This window comes from Zootermopsis nevadensis, unplaced genomic scaffold (genome assembly GCF_977971745.1).
Source record: "Zootermopsis nevadensis isolate Lab colony 2312 unplaced genomic scaffold, Znev_1.0 Znev_ptg000021l, whole genome shotgun sequence".
NCBI lineage: Eukaryota > Metazoa > Arthropoda > Insecta > Blattodea > Termopsidae > Zootermopsis > Zootermopsis nevadensis.
The window spans coordinates 770591-793984 of record NW_028259153.1 but is presented as its reverse complement, the minus strand read 5'-3'; the positions used below and the strand labels follow the sequence as shown (position 1 = coordinate 793984).

The following is a 23394-nucleotide window of genomic DNA, read 5'->3' as shown; positions in this document are numbered from 1 at the left end:
GCCACCCTCATCGCCTGGTCGCAGGAAGGAGACCTCATTCTCTAAAAGAACTTTGAAGTCAGCGAGGTCCTCCCACTCTGAATCCAGGGCATGCGGCATCACCAACTTCCTTCTCGAGACGTCATCCCAGTTTATGCCCTGTAGGATGAAGCACAAACGTTTAAAAAACTCTTTAGCTGTGCAGAAAGTACAAGGATCTTGAAATACAAATTTTGGTCTGTGCCTTAATTTACTTAAAAATATTGCACTTACTGGGAGAGACATTTGGCACTTAATCATGCAGTCAAGGTTTGAAGTAAGTTGTTAGCAATTCTACGGAAAGTACCGAGAGGGTCCTTCTAAAATACTAATGTGACAGCGGGACATTACGCACGGAATTACTGAAGTTGCTATGTACCCAGCGTTAGGCATGTGGCATCTGTTACGCGCAAGTTGTTCTGCTCGGGATGTACGTCACAATTTTTTAAAGAATCAAATTATCTAGCAAGAGTCAAAAATCTCAAACTGTTGGGATCTTCCCATGGTAGTTCATTTTCTTAGGCACAGTTTAGAACTTAGACGCGTACATGTAGCCTATTATATGTACTCACGTCGAAAAATGGATGATTTCACACATCCCAGACTTCCACAATGCTGAGAACTGCCTCCTCAGTACGAGCCATTTCGCATCAGTACTGGCGCAATGTAAGAGCAAGCCTGCAATAAAAATAACAAAAGTCACAAATTAGCAGGTAAATTCATTTGCACTAAAACTTACCTAATACGCTGCTTATAAGATAAAGTATAGTCCGCGGCTGTCATCTTGAGACTTGCGGGGTGAGGAAGTCGGGGGAAGGAGGAAAGATTGGGTCTGCCTTTAACGCTTCGGACTTCCTGCACTCCTTGCAGGTCTCAAGATTACAATCGCGTACTGTATGTCTTATTAAGACGTGATGATTAAAATGTATCTTTGGTTTAAAACGTAGACTAGTCCCATATGCCTTCATTATGTGTAAAGTCCGTCAGCCCATTCCCAAATAAGCATAATTAATTTAAGTAGCCATGGGATCTTCCAGCACAAAGCACACACGTGAAGTGAAACTTTCTTTGATCTACTGCGTGCACAGGGAAAATGTTCGGTGCCTTCAAATTTTATGGCATTCAGTCCTGCGCAACCCGTTAAATTCTCCTGGGCTGCTCTTCTTTCAAGAGCTTTGTACGTAAATAGAGTGTCGCCACCTTGTACGTAGTGTATTAACAAACTAAGAGTCGGATGACAGTCTCACTGTGTGCAGCCGTTGTATTAACACTGCAACAGTGCTGTCTCGTCCAAAAATCAGGGTCTAGAATGAGGCATGGGATGAAGGAAACTAGAAACAACTGGTCTTGTATTGAATGAAAACAGATTTTTTCAATTAAAAGTCTATAATAATGGGACTGTGCATCAAAATTTTTTTAAGGCAATGAACATTGATTTTTTACCCTCTCAATCATCAACCGGAAATTAGGTCTTGGTCAGGTTGTGTATCAGACGCAACATTCAAATCTGAGCACGAGTTATCTTACTTCAGTTCATTGCCGATGACGTGCGAGTCATTCATCTAAATGTCCTGCTATTCCATGTTAAAATTTTCCAGTTAACTTTGCAGTGTTTGTTGTTACAAGCCTTAAATAAATTTCAAAATACTTCATTTCTGCTGTTTCTTTCTTCATTTCACTATATTCAAGTGCACAAAACGCTGAAACATTTTGGTTTATTTCGAATTAATGAATTTTGTTATTCGAATGGGTAATAATTTATGCACTTAAATTTGTTTCAAATTAGGCCTATATATAACAAACTCCATGGAACAGTCTCCTTCCTGAGAAACTAATATTAGCTCAGCTAATACAAAATGCTTTGCTTTTATGTAGCCTGGAGATCTTTTATTCTGTTCGAATGTCAGCCATTGGACCCTATCCTCTGCACATCAATTCTATCCGCCCCCACCCCCTCAACTCACGCATAAAAAAAAGGCGGGGGATGTTAAGAGTAAGACAAGACTTGGAAATGCGAAGGTGTCAGTTTTAATCAAATACCAGCTGAGGCGTGAGGACAACCACAACGTCACTACGTCTTAAGACTGTAAAAGCGTTACAGTCCTCAGCGTCCAACACTTGGCACTACATAACAGACAAATCACTTTCCCTCACCTCATTGATGTTGCCACCCTCATCGCCTGGTCGCAGAAAGGAAACCTCGTTCTCTCCAAGAAGTTTAAAGTCAACGAGGTTCTCCCACTCTGGATCCAGGGCATGCGGCATCTCCAACAGCCTCCTCGACACGTCATCCCAGTTTATGCCCTGTAGGATGAAGCACAAACGTTTAAAAAACTCTTTAGCTGTGCAGAAAGTACAAGGATCTTGAAATACAAATTTTGGTCTGTGCCTTAATTTACTTAAAAATACTGCACTTACTGGGAGAGACATTTGGCACTTAATCATGCAGTCAAGGTTTGAAGTAAGTTGTTAGCAATTCTACGGAAAGTACCGAGAGGGTCCTTCTAAAATACTAATGTGACAGCAGGACATTACGCACGGTATTACTGAAGTTGCTATGTACCCAGCGTTAGGCATGTGGCATCTGTTACACGCAAGTTGTTCTGCTCGGGATGTACGTCACAATTTTTTAAAGAATCAAATTATCTAGCAAGAGTCAAAAATCTCAAACTGCTGGGATCTTCCCATGGTAGTTCATTTTCTTAGGCACAGTTTAGAACTTAGATGCGTACACGTAGCCTATTATATGAACTCACGTCGAAAAATGGATGTTCCTTCATTTCATCAACTCCACCTTTCCCCCCACCTAGGCGAACTCTTGGATCCTTCTCCAACATTCGTCTCATAAAATCAGATTCGAAGTCGGAGAAGGACAGCGGGATGTCGGGGTTGCGGTATAAGATGTTGCTGTAAGAGAAAGGTTCATTCTTGTATTTGCCATAAAAAAATGTACTTCTTAAACATGCATTCACAATTAGCATTTACAGTGTCTCGAAGTCTGATTTGCACGGAAATCTCTAACATGAGTCATGCAGTTGATAAGGAAGATGATCCACGTTAAACATTGTAAGCTTTCCGTACATTCGGTCGCTGTCCTGCACAAATTTGTTTTATTAAAGATTCTGGTTAATTCTCCAAAGTCTTCCAGCACCTACACCTACTTTACTCCCATTAAAAGGAACACACATCTGTTAACTGTGAACTAATTTGTACAGAAATCTATTCTAAGGTAAATGATGTTCACATGGAACATATACATTAGAGCTCTTTCCAAATGCAAAATACCTACAGAAACAATGCTTCATCACTTTTGTCTTCATGACTCTGAAAGGGCGTGCGACCAATCATCATCTCGAAGGCCATCACGCCAACACTCCACCAGTCCACTTCCTGCAAGAAACAAAATTACAGGTAACGGCCACAACCAGACATTTTCATTTCACCACAATCTTATTCATTATCCCCAACGTTCTCGACAAATAGAGAATTTTTGGTGAGAGTGAAATGGTTCTTCGTTTCTTGCCTCCAGATTAATGCTCTTTCTCCTTTTATGTATTTAGCTAGCCAGAGATTCTAGTGAATTTTCTAATGGCTGTCTTCGAGTGCTCAGTCAGAACCTTGAAAAGACACTTAACGGCAGTTAAGTCAGGAAAATTAACAAATGCCATTGAAACCGATTCAATTATTCTCAAAATGCTACAGAAGAGGACAGACAAACAAAGAAAAGCATTATTCTATAGTTCTGCAATGAAAGCAAACGAAATATATGCCATTTCAACGCTTGTGAACCGAGAGGCAAAGGAATAGGAACTACATTAATTTGAAAAAGTTATACGAACAATTTTAAAGTGCAATCGTAAGCAGAAGAATTTGTCGTGCCAATTTCGGAAGAAGAATGTCCTACTGAAAAGCTGCTGCGACAAGACAGAATGCCTCCACATTTTCACAAGGCACTGATAGACAACTCAAATTGCAAATCTCCAGAGAATTTTATTGGCAAGGGTGGGAACATGACTTGGCCACGTTGTGTGTTTGACCCTCCTCCCCTTACAAGGATTCTCTCGGGGGTACAGCAGGATGCTGTGTATACGCCAACAGTGGCTTCCACTTTGACAGAACTCGGAAGAATTGGCTGCAGTCACCCTCGAATTCCTTATTGCGTGGACAGAAACTGAATTTAATTATTTTATCTGCCAAGGCACTCACAGCGCCCTCATTAAACGTGAAATGCAGGTCATGAAAAATTGATCAATCAAACCACTCATACTTCTCATACCCACGCCACGGAGCTGTGCCATAAGGGATATGAAGCCATTGCCTTCAAGCATCAAGTTTCGTGACAGCCATTACATTTTTCTTTCTGTCGTCGGGTGTAATGCGCCACAAGCAGGCACTTAAAGCTACTTGCATGCTGAGTCACATAAGAAACAAAGTCTACACAACAATTATTTCAAAATTTCAGTGTTCAGTTAGTACGTGGCTTTCAAAATTCTGTTACATGACAAAAATGCACGTCATCATGCCAGACGCCAGCATTCAGTTCAATGCTTCGGCCTCCTGTCACGTGTCCTTAAAAAACTCCATGAAGTCGCTGCTTGTGGCTGCAAACCCTCACATTTTTATAATTTGTTTTCTCGTTAGTTCACATTAACCGTACGTTCGGCCGAGTTACATAAAACCAAGAGCTCGTTATTATCAGATAAGAAACTTACATAGCTGTAGCCTTTGCCCATGATCATCTCTGGTGCCACGTACTGTTTCGTGCCACACACCGAATATGCACGATCACCCTGCGGAAGGAAACGACACTTTGAGTAAGGGTGAGATAACTGATCGTGTCTAAAAGTGAAGACCATCATTGAGCAGCTTCCATTCACCTCCTACCATCATAAAGGTGGCGACTGACTTGTAACATTTGCCTGTAATGTAACGTGTTACAAATCGAGCATTACACAATTGAAGACAGCGAACGGAGCCGCTCGATGCGAGCCGCTCACGCTCGCGGGCGCTCCATCGTGTTGTCGGTTTTTTCGCGAATCCCTTTGAGTGTTACATTACAAGTCAGTCAGTCCGTCGAGCGGCGTCGTAACGAGCATTCACGAGTTCTTTAGATAAGAGTAGCGTATTAAATGAAACAGAGATAACACAACCTCCACGTCCGACATATTGAACGAAATGAATGGAGCGCACACGAGCACAGTCGAGCCGAGCGTTCAAAACGAGCATTCGATGCGCCTCACCAGTTGTGGTGTAATGTAACATGCTCGCCGCGAATGTTACATTACGAGTAAATGTTACAAGTCAGTCGCCACCTTAATGCGATTCTGTAACATCTCTCCCAATGCTACGCTCTCTTTTCCTTAATGGTTTCTGGACCTGTCACTTTCCAAGAGATTTTCCTACCAATATTCTGCATCATTTCTTCTCTCTCTACACATCCCACCCATCATAACTTGTGGCGCTACTCAGCAGGCTGTATGTACCACAAATGTTTCTTCATGTAATATTTAAACTAACGAGACAAGGGTCCACCAAGGACTGAAGAAGAAGAAGAAGAAATTTGTATTGCCCCCTTCAGTATCAAATATTACCCTTTTCTTAAAACACTTGCACCTGACGTTCTTTCTTCTGAGCAAAGAACACGTTTAAGTATCTTAGATCTTTAATTCTGGGTAAACTAGACGAGGCGTTAATGGCTTCCGAATAGAATGACGACAACTACTTACAAAACTGCAGTACAGACGTAGGCATATTTTTACGCTTCAAGTTTACCTCCTCAGATTCACAGGCCCTGTGACATCTTTTAGTTATGCTGTGTCAAATTTAAGGCACCTGAAACCTGCCAACTCCTTACAGGGCTCATACCTGACTTCCCCGTCTGACGGACAGCGGTCCACTGAACAAAAGATGAGGTGGATATAACATTTACCTTTTTAGTCCAGGCAAAATCTTTGCATAGGCCGTAATCTGCTACGGCGATGTGGCCCTCAGCGTCTACGAATATATTTTGTAGTTTGAGGTCACGGTGTATGACTCTCAGCTGAAAGAAACAAATTAACAAATAAATCCTTGGACAGAGGGGATGAAATATGGTCCATCTTGCTTTCTTATTGTGGTCATGAGATGCTCTTCTGCTAAATATCACCCGAACTAAGATGTCACGTTTATTACTGTTATTGATACAATTAAATACGACTAACGCCAACCAATCTCAACTGTAGCTGTCGCTTCAACCCTGATTATGAGTGAGGATCTAAGACGTTGCTCGTGTTCACAGAGCAGGGATGAAGATGTCTCGGACACTAGGCAAACATTGAGCTTTACCAATTCACTTTGGAAATTAATATTGTACACTAGTCTGAGTACAGATTCTACGTTTTCTTTCAGATCCTGTTGATATGAATGTAATATATTGGCATAGTTCCGCACTTCACACAAAATATGTACAGAGAGAGACACTCGTTAGAATTTAGAACTTGCGAAGGAGACGAGTAGCACGGTTTGCCATGTCTGTATTCAGAGGGGCGTGAGACTATTAAAACAATTCTCTCGCTTAGTTTCTCGCAACAGTTTTCGGAAAGTACGGATTGTCTCACGGGAGCACACGACCTCACATTATTATGCTAAAAGTTAGTATCGCACAAGTTCCACGACAACCAATTATTGTACAGAAGAAATCTGTCACTGACGACAGAAACATGACGATGCTAATAAAACATGCCCCTATTAAACCCGAAAGAATTATTCGCAAGAATTACGTGATCATCGCTACTATACTTTGTTAGTACTTGAGACTTTTCCCACAGAAATTATAAATGATTGGTACGTAGAGAATAAATGACGTATCGAATGAAATCAAAAAATTCTGTGTCCACGCAATCAATCAAGCGCGTTTTATAGCGCAGAGAACTGCAGTTCGACTGTTTGCCTACCTTATGCAGATACTCCACAGCTTCAATTATTTCTGCGAGGTATAATCTCGTCTCATCGACAGAAAAGACGCCTCCCCACTCCCGCAACACATCCAACAGGTCGCCACCTGCATAATATTCTGCAACAATAATAACGAAACTTAGTTACCATAAGGACACCTATGACAGTGCAAACTACTGTGTTGTATATTCATGTATAAAACAGTGTTACTGCCAAATGACGCTCTGCACAAGACTGAAAACAGGACGATAGTTTACAAACTGACAACGGAATATTCCACCAGTAACATCTGATTGCAAGACAATACCAGCAGCACAAGTAGGACCCTTCACACGATGTTTTCAGACAAGATAAATATTAACCACAACCTTCTTCCTATCGTCCACATGGCGGTGACTGTCTGTACTGTTTTTTATAAAAACATTTAACTGGCAGTGGAATTAATTTTTTTACAGGCCTACTATGTACTCTTTCCTCTACTCTATAAACGTAAATCGAAGAAAACGAACAGAAAAAATATGTGTTCAAATCATGGCACACGGAACGTGTTCATCGAAATGGATGTGGGACGTGACAGACCTTAGTCAGCAGAGAGACTGCCACATGCATACAGCTTGTCTCTCAGAGCAGAGAACTGAATTGACCTTGAGGACGTGACATCTAGCCAATTGCATTCCCAAAACCATTGCCCTTCCACTCTTAAAGCAGTCTGCGTGATATGTCATAATGGAATAGATACAAGTGACCCGACTTATGTACTGAATTCCACACAAGCTAAGCGATACTTAAAATACAAAAATAATGCAAAACTAAGCGTCAGCAAGTGATTAAATCAATTTTAAGACAAAAAATTATTAAGACGTACACATTTCAAATAACGCAGAGTCAATAATAGTTTTTTATGTACTCACCTTGGACGAGGCACAACTTCGTTTTTGTCTGGAATTCGTAATAGACCCCCACGAGGAATGGAGCCTCCAGACCCTTCTGAAGCAGACCACGTTCAGTGCGATACTGATCGCAGCCATCTTTCACAGACATAATTTCTTTTATGTCCATCGCCTTCATGGCATAAAGTGTGCCGTCGTCCACCCCGCCAATCTTGCGGACGAGGTACACTTTTCCAAAACCTGAAAAAGCACACAGTCATGTTTCCTGTTACTATATTCTCAACAAAGGCTCTGATTTTTGTAAACACTCTCCCTTCATTAAACTACAATTTTGTAAAACTGTGTGTGCAAAATCAAGCCCTCGCGTCTAAAAATAATATTTTTCAACGCGCGTACTGCACAGGCCCATTATCCAGGAAGCTCTAAAGCCACTCACCACCAGTCTGATAGTTGCAAATGATCAGAGCCCGTAATTTTAAGCTGCTACTGTGAATAGCCCTGTCGGGTAACAAAACAGTAGGAAATCCCACTTCCTCTGTGATATTTTCAATGTGAAATTGTACATTATATATCATCAGAATTATTTTTATTTTACGACAGATACTCTTACAATGTTTTTGCACTTAATCTTCTTTGGAAGGTCTCTGACCCAGTCACAAAAATTCTATGCAACGATCTGATTAATTTAGAACCTGATAACACAAGTTAATTCTGGATGCTGTTTAAGTAATATTCAGTCACAAATAAATTTTGTTCAAGAACGTACGGTCTACAGAATTTTTAGTAATTTCTACGTATCGCCATCGATTACTCATTTATCATTGGTGATCGTGAGATATTTTAGTATAGTGGTATCACATAAAAAAATTAAAATATAATTTACATCAAAGCAAGAAGCAGGCCACTTCTGAATATGGGTTACTTCTTATTCGTATCACCTCGCTTCTCTACCCCCCTCCACAGTCAACGTTTTATCAGCAGAGAAATGCACAGTTAATTTGCCAATTTTTACTACAAGATATCGCACTCACCTCCACTCCCTAGCAGTTGCAGGGGCTTAAAGCTCTCGAGTCTCGGAAGATCGGTCTCTGAATTTTCGCCTGTAACAAGGAATCATAATTACAGGCCTGACCCAACAGTCAATCTGCACACACGATTAAATGATTCTCTAAAGCCTTTAAGTAAGACGCGACTCTTTATTGCCTCCGTTCACAGTTTTATGAGGAACATTCGAACGCAAAGCTCAGACGAGACAATGCTCAGATTATTTCATGCCATTTTCCAAAATTTATGTTTCGTACAGCGGCTACTCCGTGAAACGCCACAGCTGCCTAATACATTGTTTCTCAACAGGAACACGAAATGACACGCTTTTCGTTACATACCTGGGGAACGAACCGGAGGTTCATCTTCAAGGGGAACATTCACTGCCTCGTCTTGGTTATGTTCGGCAGCGTCCCAGTCCTCCACGCCTTGGTCTTTCTCGGCGTTCAGGCCGTCAGGCTTGCCACTATTCTGAAAAATATAACACGACACGCGAATTAAACACCGGCGAATCACTGACAAAGTTGCAGAACTCTCAGGGTGGAACGCAGAGTCCGCTACTTGTGTTTACTCGTTACAGCGTAGTCCAAAGAATCTCGACAGATTGGAAGCAAATGTCTTACCTTCACGTCTTCTAGTCCGTGATCATGGCAGCCACGAAGGGTCTCGATCTGCTGCTTTAAAATCATGTTGTCAGCCTTGATGCTCGACACGACATCTATCAGGCCACTTATGGTTTTGCAGGTAATCGCACTTTCCCTTCGGTGCTGCTCTTCCAAGTCCATAATTTTGGCCTTCAGGTCGTCAACGCCTTTGCATTTCTCGCGAAGACTGGCCAATTCCTTCTCCATGCGCTCAAAACGCGAAAAAATTATACGAAACATCTCGCTCCCCGCAAACAATTTGTCTGCGTCCATCAAGTTCTTTACGTCGTTCATGATTTCTCGTAAAATCTCTTCGTTCGTTGTTAAATCGTCAGACAATGTTGATCGCCGGAAGGGATAGGCAGTTTAAGAAGAATAAGAATAATACCTGCAGCCAAGAAAAGATGCATCTGTTACCTTCCAATATTATTATAACATCAGTGATCTTTTAAATTCAACACGAAATTCGGAACGCATAAATTTATATGCACGATGATGTTTATATTATTAATATTTTGCTCTATGACGGGCCGATTATTCTGTTATTAAATTAAAAGTTAATTGTATTAATAGGTGTGATGTTAATCAGAGTTATTTTCGTGACAAAGGCCCCATTGATTAACCTTTTGATGCCGAGACTCGTCTAAATATCATTGGAAAAATTCAGTCCGTACCTCAAAGAAAACACTACACTTCACCGTTACAAAGATCAAATGGTTAATCCTGTTTAAGAAAATGATCGCTGATTACCCTGAGAATCTTACGAAACCCACAATTACATAACAGAGTTACTGTTTGTTAAAGCAGGCAGGTGGTACTTATACTTACCACCAGGCTTTTATAAATGACGCCGTAAACAAACAGAAGTCAATGTAATATCACTTAAAATTGTGTTAGAAAGAAGACAAGCCTAATTCTCTTACAAGAGTTCACAAATCCAGATGTAACCTATAAATGCGATAAACAATATTAAAAATAATAATTCGTATGCTCTTACCTTAAACTTTGTTCAAGAGGGAGAGACCTCGACGTCCACCGACAAAATGAATTGTAAACAGTGTAAGACAGTATCACGAGTTTCTTCGTAATTTAAATATGAAGAGCGCTTTGGTTATTGTGAAAGACTTTTAACAGCACGAAATTTCTCTTCTAAGACACACTTCTTCAAGCTCAGTTCTCTTCAGAATGACGAGAGTCGACTGTTGACGGCAATATATATACTAACACAACTGTGACGTAATAATCAGTAAAGGAGTGCAATAAGGTTCATTCAGGCAATTATACTGCATGTATAAGAAATCAATAATGAACCTTATGGCATGCACAGCCTAGATTGTTGCAGGTGTGCTTTAGAAATTCCAATACCTTTTATTCCATTGTTGTACATGCAGGTGTTCACATAAAATCTGGCCATTGTTGTTCCATATTTACACATTAAAAAAAATACAAAGAGAATTATTCTAACTTATAATTTGGTTACATTAAATCATAAATATAAGAAGTTAATAACTGATAATAATTACCTTAATTCCAATTGCATTTATTTAAAAACACCGCCCGGTTTCAGTATAATTGAAAAATGTTTCCTTCCTTCGAATCCCGACAAAGATATTTTCTGTTGTTCGGACAGCAATCACCACGGAAGGATGGAGCTAAGGCAAATTCTGTTTGTTCCTGGGAGAGGATCTGATTGACCAAGGTCACAAATCCGAAAATTGTCCTGAGGCCCAGAAGATGAATTTGTAAGAAACTGCCATATTTCCCCCTTAATAAATACTACGGAAACCAAAATTGAGGGCTGAATTTGCTTTACTCGTTCGCTTGTGGCTCGTGAAGTTGAAACACGGCGGAATTATCCCTTAAGACAACTGAGAGAACGTTGGAAGATCAGGACTCCGGGAAAAGTGTCCTGAGTTCGATTTCCTTCAAGGGCAGTTCCTTTAACTCCGAAACTAAGCGAGACAGAACAATGGCGCTAGGATCAAAGTTTCTTGCCTCGAAGGGGAGATTACTGAAACGATGGCCTCAACACTGGGTTCGACTCCTGACAAGAAGAATGGTTTCTGTTGACAGGAACGTAACCGCGTTAAGAGAGCGACGCCAAGGTAAAATTATTTCGTTTCGGGGAGGAAATTACAGGATCTAAGGTCAGAGACCCGAATACAGTCCAGGGTTTGAGTCTCTCTTAAGAAGTTGGTTTCAGGGATAATTTTTGCTGGAATATTGAACGAAACACATTTAAGGATTAGGCGTATATGTTTTCGGAAAATAAACATTTATAAGGAATTTGAGCAATTGTCTCCTTCTCGAAGGTATCACCACCTTGTCGAAGACAATCTACCGGTTGGGGGGGGGGGGAGGAGGCTTTCGTGCTCAAATGATCCTTAGGGTTATGTCGGCCGGAGCTAAGGCGATGTGTTAGACTAAGAGTGATACTCTGGTCCTCCAGGTTGGGGGTTGGGCGTAGGGCTAACAACCTTTCACCTTTTAAAAAAAGCATTTTTACGAAAAAAAATCAACCAAGCCTCGGACCAGGACGGGCTCTTTGGCATTTCAATGGAAATTGAAAAAAGGACATGAGAGTTGGTACTTGTAACATTAGGAGCCTCTATAGGGCTGGGGCACTGAAATCAGTGTGTAGGGAATTATAAGTTAGACTTAGTGGTAATGCAGGATGTGCGATGGTAGGGGGAGGGCACGATCCCAGGGGACAATTTTACATTTTTCTATGGAAAGGGGAAGGACAATCATCAGTTAGGGACGGGTTTTTTTTGTTCATAGCAGAATTAGGGCAGCAGTTAAGAGAGTAGAATTTCTTGTCTTACGTAATTTTCGAAGGACGTTGGTGCGACATCATTGTCCTTAATGTTCATGCCCCGACTGAGGACAAAAGCGATGATATCAAGGATAGCTTTTATGAAGAATTGGAATCAGTATTTGATACATTTGGCAAGTATCACATGAAAATTCTGCTAGGAGACTTCAATGCAAGAACTGGGAGGGAGGATATCTTCAAACCCACAATAGGCAGCGAGAGTCTCCATGCACTTAGTAATGATAATGGCGTCAGAGCAGTGACCTTCGCTACGTCAAAAGATTTAATTGTAAAAAGTACAAAATTTCCACACCGTGATGTTCATAAATACACTTGGACTTCCCCAGATGGCAGAACACGCAATCAAACAGATCATGTGCTAGTAGATAAGAGAAGGCAGACAAATGTAATTGATGTGAGATCATTCAGAGGAGGAGACTGTGACAGTGATCATTATCTGGTGGTAGCAAAAGTTAGGGAGCGGCTTTCAGTAAGTAGACGAACTAAACAAAATTTTGACACAGAAAGATTTTATTTGAAAAAATTAAGTGAGGGAGAGGCGAAGGAACAAATTTCAAGTTGAAATTTCGAATAGGTTTCAAATTTTAGAGACAAATGAAGATAATGAAAGTGACGACATCAATGCCAAACGCAACAATGGCATTACACGGACGCAACAATTATAAACGAATGCAACAATGCCAAACGCAACAATGGCATTAAGCGGACGCAACAATTATAAACGAATGCAACAATGCCAAACGCAACAATGGCATTAAGCGGACGCAACAATTATAAACGAATGCAACAATGACAAACGCAACAATGACATTAAGCGGACGCAACAATTATAAACGAATGCAACAATGCCAAACGCAACAATGGCATTAAGCGGACGCAACAATTATAAACGAATGCAACAATGACAAACGCAACAATGACATTAAGCGGACGCAACAATTATAAACGAATGCAACAATGCCAAACGCAACAATGGCATTAAGCAGACGCAACAATTATAAACGAATGCAACAATGCCAAACGCAACAATGGCATTAAGCAGACGCAACAATTATAAACGAATGCAACAATGCCAAACGCAACAATGGCATTAAGCGGACGCAACAATTATAAACGAATGCAACAATGCCAAACGCAACAATGGCATTAAGCGGACGCAACAATTATAAACGAATGCAACAATGACAAACGCAACAATGACATTAAGCGGACGCAACAATTATAAACGAATGCAACAATGCCAAACGCAACAATGGCATTAAGCAGACGCAACAATTATAAACGAATGCAACAATGCCAAACGCAACAATGGCATTAAGCAGACGCAACAATTATAAACGAATGCAACAATGCCAAACGCAACAATGGCATTAAGCAGACGCAACAATTATAAACGAATGCAACAATGCCAAACGCAACAATGGCATTAAGCAGACGCAACAATTATAAACGAATGCAACAATGACAAACGCAACAATGACATTAAGCGGACGCAACAATTATAAACGAATGCAACAATGACAAACGCAACAATGGCATTAAAAGGACGCAACAATTATAAACGAATGCAACAATGACAAACGCAACAATGGCATTAAACAGACGCAACAATTATAAACGAATGCAACAATACCAAACGCAACAATGGAATTAAACAGACGCAACAATTATAAACGAATGCAACAATGCCAAACGCAACAATGACATTAAGCGGACGCAACAATTATAAACAAATGCAACAATGACAAACGCAACAATGGCATTAAAAGGACGCAACAATTATAAACGAATGCAACAATGACAAACGCAACAATGGCATTAAGCAGACGCAACAATTATAAACGAATGCAACAATGACAAACGCAACAATGACATTAAGCGGACGCAACAATTATAAACGAATGCAACAATGACAAACGCAACAATGGCATTAAAAGGACGCAACAATTATAAACGAATGCAACAATGACAAACGCAACAATGGCATTAAACAGACGCAACAATTATAAACGAATGCAACAATACCAAACGCAACAATGGAATTAAACAGACGCAACAATTATAAACGAATGCAACAATGCCAAACGCAACAATGACATTAAGCGGACGCAACAATTATAAACAAATGCAACAATGACAAACGCAACAATGGCATTAAAAGGACGCAACAATTATAAACGAATGCAACAATGACAAACGCAACAATGGCATTAAACAGACGCAACAATTATAAACGAATGCAACCATGCCAAACGCAACAATGGAATTAAACAGACGCAACAATTATAAACGAATGCAACAATGCCAAACGCAACAATGACATTAACCAGACGCAACAATTATAAACGAATGCAACAATGTCAAACGCAACAATGGCATTAAACAGACAACTAAACTGTTTGACATTGTTGTGCTGCTCTCACGGCAACACGTCACAATATCATATTGACGAATTTATTGGTGATATATTACAAAGTACAAAATATCTTCAAAACGCGAACTAACTAAGCTTTCTTATTGTCATTTTCGAATTTAGCGGACGAAAATACACAAGAATTGATTAGTTTCATTTCCGATTTGTTGTCTAGTGTTATATTCGTGTGCCTTTTATTATCTACTAAAACATGATCTATTTGATTGCGTGTGCTGCCATCTGGAGAAGTCCAAGTGTATTTATGAACATCACGGTGTGGAAATTTTGTACTTTTCACAATTAAATCTTTTGACATAGCGAAGTTCACTGCTCTAACACCGTTATCATTACTATAATGTCCTACGTAAGCGATAACAGGCGAGCTGCATAAGCAGCGAGGGCTGTCATATGACATAAGGGAATCGCTTGTTGTGTCCTCAGTGAGAGACCGCAATAGAAACACACGGCCTTCCTGAGCATGCCCCTTCCCTGTACTGCACAGTCAGAGCTTCCTTGCGCATGCGCCTTACTGGCCAGCGCAGCGACCTGCGCGAAAATATCAAAATATCTGATCTCGGACTTTGGCCGCTGACCGCTTCGCCGTAACATAGGACAGCGACACACAAACATCCAGTTTGATATTTCCGCTTCACCCTCGCTCACGAAGGACACCGGGACTCTCCCTGCCTATTGTGGAGTAAAACTGTACTTTTATTTATTTTTCTGTCTGACGACAGGTCCATATGAACAGGATCCTTCCATCCTTTTCTCGGACTGGGACCTGTTCATATACGTTCTTGGCAGATGATCCAGAAGTGGTTTGCCATTGCCTTCTTCTGTGTGTGAATGGAGTAATTGTTGGGATGCCACGGAGGAAAACTCCGTGTTGCCTAGACCACGGCCTTGCCCAACACAAGTTATAAATTCGAGCCCGAGACCCCAGGATTACAAGGCCAGCGTTCTAACCGCTAGACCACCGTGTAAGGTAAAACTGTACTGTAATACGTAAATGAACAGCATACAGAGCCCGTGTTGTTTGCAATTGAAAGAAAGGACAGGATTAATAAGGATTAATTCAAGGATTAAAATGAGAAACAGAAGAATTTCTTGCAGGCAAACCGCATGCAGTCCATCAGCCAATCATATGCGACCATGTCTGGAGCACTAAGATTCAGAACATTCTGAACAATAATCTAATATAAAAACCTCATAATAAGCAACATATGTTGTAAATAAATCATTTATAATTTAAAACTTTGTCTTAAAATACTATAACAACATCAGGGTCCCTCACAAACATTACTTCAAAGCACGTCTTTCCAACACGCTGTCAAATCTCATAAAATTTATTACTGTAATATATTTAACAAAATGAAAATGAAAATACATGTTACATAAACAAATTTTCTTTGAAGCATATTTTATACAGGAAGATGAGATGTAATACCAAGAGAAACGCAATCTTCGTTAAAAGTACACGGCAAACGTCCCTGGTCTTCACGTTGTCACGGTTCCTGGAATAACATTCTTCCAGACAAATGTAATACATTCAGTCACAGAAAAATTTGTGTTGCGGCCAGTAACACGACCCCTTGTATGTAAGTCCTACATTCCTTAGCTTAAAAGACGTTGAGACAGTTTCCTATCCCACGGGACCAATCCTGATACTTTGAACTATTGCACCATGTCTAGTCCTGTTGCTGACGAGCGAGTCTCGACGTGGTTTCATCACCGTCATCCTGACAAACTGAAAATACTACCTCGTATTTAACTAAAAGGAGCACGAAGAAAATTATTTGCGATAAGAAACTGTTGACGGCAATATACGCATAAACAATAAGCAAAATAGGCACATGATCTCCTATAATCTACGCGCTACATATTCTACGTCGTGTCACAGCGATCAGACAGCCGTGTAAGGCTCTTCAGTTAATGGACAGACGAAAGCAATTTATATTTTATACGGAATTTCTCCTAAGAAGTAGGACCTGACGTTTCATTCATACTTACCGAAGGAACAAGATCGTAAATTTATTTTAAATTAGCTCTTTCGTTCAACTAGCTTTCAGACTTAAATGTACCAGGGAAATTTACAAAGTGCGCACAGAGTAAAGCACTTTTATGAGGCTGGAATCTGCGGCAGACCAAACTCATCGACCAATACGCCATCCTGTAACACAGTATGCGACATTTACGTTATTACTTTTTGGTGATATTTTATCAACTACTGGAGTTATTAAACTTGAATAAAGAATTACAGTTTAATGGAGGAAATGGTGAGGTACCTTTCAATGTACCTTTTCAAGTATTAATCTCATACAGATTAAATCTTGAACAAACAGATGCTTAATTATTCATTAAAAACACTGTATGACTTAGATTTGATGTTTTAATGGCGGTATATATGTGGACTGTGATCTTCTGCATCATCATGCAATTTAATCTTGAAGGTGGTCACCATTAGAAATATTAGTGACCGCCTAGAACAGTGGTATTCAACCTTTTTTGTTCGCGTACCCCCCAGATATAATTTCTCTTCAACTTTGTTACCCCCAAAGTTGTTGGTGTATAATTCAAGTTATACGTAGTATATAATCTACATCTAAAATAAATTAAATGAATTACATTACTGATTATTCAGTGTTTATCATAAATGAATACATTTTTTAAAAAATTTCACGTACCCCCTAAGATGTCTTCGCGTACCCCCGGACAAGATAAAACATTTTTCATATCGGGCAGCAGATATGGTTAAATACCAATAATAGGACATATCTGTAAATGGTCTACAGCAGAGCACATGATAACATCTTCACGGAATTCAGTAAGAATGTGTAACTGGAGCGAGTGCCAGCACAAAGACGGAGACACTGTCACCAATGCGGTAATCAATATTTTCTCCTGATAAAAGGCAATGACCGCAATTTTGGAGGCAAAACAAGGAAATGAAAGCAGACTCGGCAGAATTGAAGACTGCCCAGAAAACAAAGACAAGGTTAATATCACGACATCGGAGACTAAGAAGAAGTTGAATGATATGGAAGGCGCTGAGAAGTACAAGACAACGCTGCTGACCCTTTAGATTGTTGGGATTGTACCATCCGATGGCAATGACGCGGGGTAGATCCCACAGGCTATAATTCCATCTATAAAAGCTACTGGGCCCAGAGGAGATCCTAACCACCCACTGTGTAATTTTGGATACATGTATCACTCCAATGCCTGCAGAAGAGTAGATCCATTGGTCACATCCCAAAAAAAAACTTTTAAAATACAAGAATTTTACACATGAAGGTTTGGAAACGAACACATAATTTGACTTTCTATCATACTGAACCTTATTCATTGTGGAATCAGCTCCCGGTTCCTTCTCAGGTGCACTGGGAGCTTTAACAGCGTCATCCAGATAAGAAGTGTCATCATCAAGAGCAATTTCATCACCCAGAGCATCCAGTTCTGCCTCTAATTCATCTTCATCAATCTCCGGAGTACCATAACTTCTTCCAAGAGCATCTTGTACCTCATCAGCTTGATCCAACATGTCAGCCATTTCATCTTGCATATCCTAGAAAATGAACGATAGTCATGACAAATACCGTGCCCCACGTTTTAAATTCAGTCCTCATAAAACAGGACTTTAACCTCATGGCCAGATTAGTTCAGTATGCAGGTGTCCCGTAAGTCGGACATCATAGGAAAAATTCATAATTTTCTATTTCTACAAACCATAATTAATATTTTTCTATTTCTACAGGCCATAATGCGTCTGAGCTAGGAAGAATGAATCCAAATAATTCTGCTCATAGGAAATTGTAGTAAAAGAGAGGCCACGGCTGAATTTAACAGACTGCGTCCAGATCGCGAGCAAATAAGACAGAGTTGAGTTAGTAGACTTGTTGCAAAGTTTAAGGAAACAGGATCCATAGAAGATAAACAACGCAGTGGACCTTCAAGAAGATCCACTGATGAAGATGATGTGATGGTAGAGCATTATTGCACCATTACTCCCAACATCATTCACCGTGTGTTTTCTGACCGGTTATCACGTCTGAATTTGTGTATTGAGAACAATTGTGGGCATACTGAGCAAGTTCCGTGAAAAAAATCTTTTAATTTGCCCTTTTTTTTTAGAATTTTTCCTATGATGCTGGACTTATGGAATATCCTGTAGTTTACATCCCTTTCCTATTTTGTTCCCACTTTTTTAGTTCATGCTTTGAAATATTACAGAAAATAGATAAATTCTGAGTGGCAGAATTTTTTAGCACACTGTACCACAGTTTCAAAAATTACATAACGCTTGTGGTAATACAAGTCATTTTTTGAACACAGTGTTACAAATATATACGCCCTATACAAGGTTAAGAATAAGAAGATAAATTATTTCAATATGCTTATTCTATTAAGCGCAATGGACTCTACACATCAAAATGAAAGTTTCATTTATTTATTTATTTAGTGTTCTGTGTGACGACAGGTCCATATGAACAGGATCCTTCCATCCTTTTCTCGGACTGGGACCTGTTCATATACGTTCTTGGCAGATGATCCAGAAGTGGTTTGCCATTGCCTTCTTCTGTGTGTGAATGGAGTAATTGTTGGGATGCCATGGAGGAAAACTCCGTGTTGCCTAGACCACGGCCTTGCCCAACACAAGTTATAAATTCGGGCACCGCCGGGAATCGAACCCGAGACCCCAGGATTACAAGTAAGAAACTTAATTAAAACAGTCAATTCCCTCCATCTCATACACACGTATGTAATTAACTGATGTTGGTCTTTTCTGAAAAGTCAAGTTACTCAAATAGTAAATACCCTACTTTGTAGATCCTGAGGATTCAATGAGTTCACAAATCATCATCATAAACCAGATGAATCTAGTCCACGCAATACTTTAAAATCGACTATAATTTAATCTTCCCATCTATCCAAAGACATACCACGTCAATTCTTAATATTTCAGTGTCATTGTAAAGCCGACATATCGCAAGGATATGACCATCTCTTCAGTCTAATTGGACCAATTTATTTTTAGAACTTACATGAATAAACTTGACAAGAAAGGAGGAAATACTTATTTTCTGAAAAGCCAAATTAACTTTTAAGGCAAGACAAATTCTGACATACATGAAAGACAAGGCTCTCGCTTTACAAAATCTCTAACGCATCCCATGCAATAATGTAACCTTAATATGTTTATTTACTGCAGATACAAATCTTGGGTTGACAGAGCCATCAGGATTAAGGATATCCATAATTATATGTTGTAAAATATACATATAAAAAAAATTTCACAATAAAAAGTACAGATTTTGGCAGGAGGTTATTTTATGATCTGTACAAATATTCTATGCTCAGACGCTGGTCAGGATCAAGCTTAACCAATGTTATCTGACGGAATGTTCTCTTCATGGCACATGCTAAAAGAAGGGGGCAAAGGCACATAGAATAAGCCACTTCTACGAACTTTATAATCTGATAATATTGGAGGTAAAACACGTGGGCAAGCAGATGGACGTAACCTGCCCTTGCATGATTATGTATGTAAAGAACGCATACAAACACCAGAGTACATAACTCGGAGGCGGATACACGCCAACAGATTCGACAATTCAAATACAGAAGCGAACGAAGTAAAGAAGAAACCGCGAATACCGTATCACTGAAATTATACCTCAATGTCATCAATATTGATTTTCTTGAATTCCTTCTGCATCTGCTTGACTCCAGTCTTCATGGCAGCAACCGTGGCATGCGTATCTTTAAGAGTCTGACACGCAAAATTGGCCTGCTCCATGTTGAACGCTTGCTGTCGCAGATTATCCGACTGCTGTTCGTACCTGTTAAAGCAAATTAATGTAACTCAGACAATTAATGAAATGAATAGATAAACATGCCAATTACTACGGTAAAGTCGCTTTAGATTAATCCTACGGAGAGAGAACAAGACAGTGTAGAAACGCATACAGCACGCGCAGAAATCGTAGTACATCATCTGCACGTGCGTCCAACGATGGAGAATTATAACAAAAAACATTGTTGACATAAGAACAATCACTAATGATTAAGACTTTGCAAATAGGATAAATGTGAGGGGAAAACCATAAAATTATAGTAAAGTGTCAGACTCCATTGAAAAACAGATTGTTGCTCAGTCGATCAAGAAATTTCTTGCTTCTGCTGAACCTGAAGGTTCATTACCAAGACCCTGTTCCACGACAGATGAACAGTCCACATTCTGTATCTCTTTATTCCTAAATCTACACACAGGTGTCTCTGGTTGTCTTGAGCCTTGAGGTTTTCCAACCTAAATGTAGTATGCATTTCTCATGCATGCTACACTCGTTGTCCATCTCATCCTCCTCCTGGTAACTGCCATAACTGAAATTTCCCCCTTAGCACCAAGTTGTCATTCCTCAATCGATGTTCATCTCTTAATCAGATGCCCGTATGAATTACGGCCACTAAGTAAATTCTGCAAAACAGACTTCTCTAGTTTTTTTACTTTTCTGTGATAAGCAACGAGAGACGGTTCACACGAACTTACATTTTCCTCTGTTTAAGTATTCTTAACGCTTTCTGCTTAACAGCATTTTTTGCAGGTCCTTCTCTCATCTTCTTCATCTGATCTTTATATTTCTTGAGTTCTGCATCCAATCGAGCAATTTTCTTGTCAACCGATTCAGCTCTGCTATCAACCTGTTAAAAAAAAATGATTAGCCAGAATTTGGTAATAATTATATTATTAAGTCATAGCAGAAGTACAAATTTTTTAACAGTAAATACGTCAAGCAATGATTCGATGAATTTCTCATCTGCTTTATAATGGTTACTAATTCACACATGTCTACTATAAACGTAGCATTGTTCGATGACGTCATTTTTTGACAACAAATTGGTTGACGACGGGGAATCAGAAATTTTTATAGTAGATTTGTTTTATCCAGATACAGAGCCAGCTTGTTGGCAGGAAAACATTTTTTGTACGGAAGAGAACTATTTTTACTAGAAATTATGACACTTGGCATTATTAGCAAATATTTTGGATTCTGATATGGTATTTATCACTGGAAGAAGGTCATTTACATATATTATGATGGGTAAGGGCCCTACAATTGACCCTAAGGGCAATTCCATGCTTTACTGTCCCCCAGTTTGAGAAAAATTATTAGTGTTATTAAGTTATTTCATTTCAACCTTTTCTTTTCTGTCTATTAGATAGGATCTGAACCGATTTGTTCCTTGAATGCCATAAAAATGTAATTTAGTTTAAAAAAGTCATAATTTCCAGTCAAAAGCTTTTGTTAAATTACAAAAAAAAATCCAAGCATTTTTTTTAACAGATTTCAATACATTGACTGTTACTTTGAAATCCGCATCTTCGGTGGATAAATCCATCATGAAGCCATACTCTTCCGGGATGAATATGTTGTTAGTATGCATGTGAAGAATTAACTTAGTGCACATAACCTTAAGAGCAGTAGAGAAAGTAGCTGATGGTCACTAATTTTAAAGTTTCTGTTTTCATGAATGATGTGGCAGTCCTCATTGCAAACATGGTGAGATTAGTTAAGGAGTAATGTATTGAATACGTGTTTTTCAATTTAAGTTATTGTCAATTTCTAGGCCAAAAAAGTAAGATGTTTCTAATTCCTCAACAGAGATGGGGTAGCTAGATCAGTTTAGTGGCTTATTACAGACTAGATGACCAGGGTAGACCACACGTTATTCCACTAACATGCATTTTATTATTAAGAGCACTTGAGATTTCATCTGAAAAACTGAAAAGGGCTTTATCAGTTGACTTTTCCTGAATCCAAATTGTTCACTTACAAGGACATTGCTTGAGTTTCTCTCACACGTGAAATATTTTAGATAAAGTTGTTAGTATTAAAATCGGTCTGCAGAGACTTAACTAATGCTGTGGCGTGCACAAATACAAATCATCTGTACGTTAAAGGCACATCTTCCAATCACGTATCATTTCTTAAACTTTGTAAATATATTCCACATCACATATTTGTGCGTGATAACAACAAACAAGATTACTAGAACGTATTAAAAGTACAAAAACTGCAAAACAGTATTAGGTATTAAGGGCTGCAATAATACTGTTATATTGTTGTACGTCTTAAAATAATGTAATAACATTTGGATAGGAATCTGACAGCACTTAGAAGAACATAAACAAATACTGTTACACTCACACCAGAAATGCAGTCATTTATGTTTGGTGGAGGCTCCTTTGGTTTCCCTCTTCCAAATAGACGATTCATCCTTTGGATATACGACTTTAATTACAAACACAAATAACGTATTCTCAAGCAGAAGACACCAGACCTACAGCGACGACATATACAGTTTCCAATACCGTGAATCACTGCATATTCCACAGACGTAAATTACGTACTAAGCACCTGATGTTTCCAAAGGGTATAATCCGTGTTCCACAGAAAACACAACACAGATCTCAGTTACACAAAATTGGAATTATTCCTTACTTTTCTGCTGGTCGCATCAAAAATGCTTTTAGGAAGTATAGTTTTCGTAGTTCAATCAGTGAAGTGATTAACTACGGACTGGATGACTGGGGTTCGATCCCCGACAGACCGATAT

At 39.4% G+C, this 23394-nt stretch overlaps 2 protein-coding genes across 2 annotated transcripts; both read right to left on the bottom strand.

Annotated features, from left to right (window-relative positions):
• Window positions 1-10721, bottom strand: LOC110838603 (ribosomal protein S6 kinase alpha-5-like). The gene is made up of 13 exons (XM_087352943.1): window positions 10527-10721; window positions 9509-9917; window positions 9227-9356; window positions 8873-8941; window positions 7863-8081; window positions 6951-7069; window positions 5948-6058; window positions 4731-4808; window positions 3308-3408; window positions 2775-2925; window positions 2173-2322; window positions 591-696; window positions 1-138 (listed from the first exon to the last, which is right to left on the bottom strand). The coding sequence occupies exons 2-12, from the start codon at window positions 9821-9823 to the stop codon at window positions 649-651; spliced, it is 1491 nt and encodes a 496-aa protein (XP_087209069.1). The 5' UTR covers window positions 9824-9917; window positions 10527-10721; the 3' UTR covers window positions 1-138; window positions 591-648.
• A 5387-nt stretch (window positions 10722-16108) lies between these two features.
• Vps60 (vacuolar protein sorting 60) lies at window positions 16109-23188 on the bottom strand. The gene is made up of 5 exons (XM_022081932.2): window positions 22986-23188; window positions 21326-21477; window positions 20453-20618; window positions 18116-18343; window positions 16109-16948 (listed from the first exon to the last, which is right to left on the bottom strand). Exons 1-5 carry the CDS (start codon window positions 23052-23054, stop codon window positions 16898-16900), a joined length of 666 nt encoding a protein of 221 aa, XP_021937624.1. The 5' UTR covers window positions 23055-23188; the 3' UTR covers window positions 16109-16897.
• Between the last annotated feature and the right edge of the window lie 206 nt (window positions 23189-23394).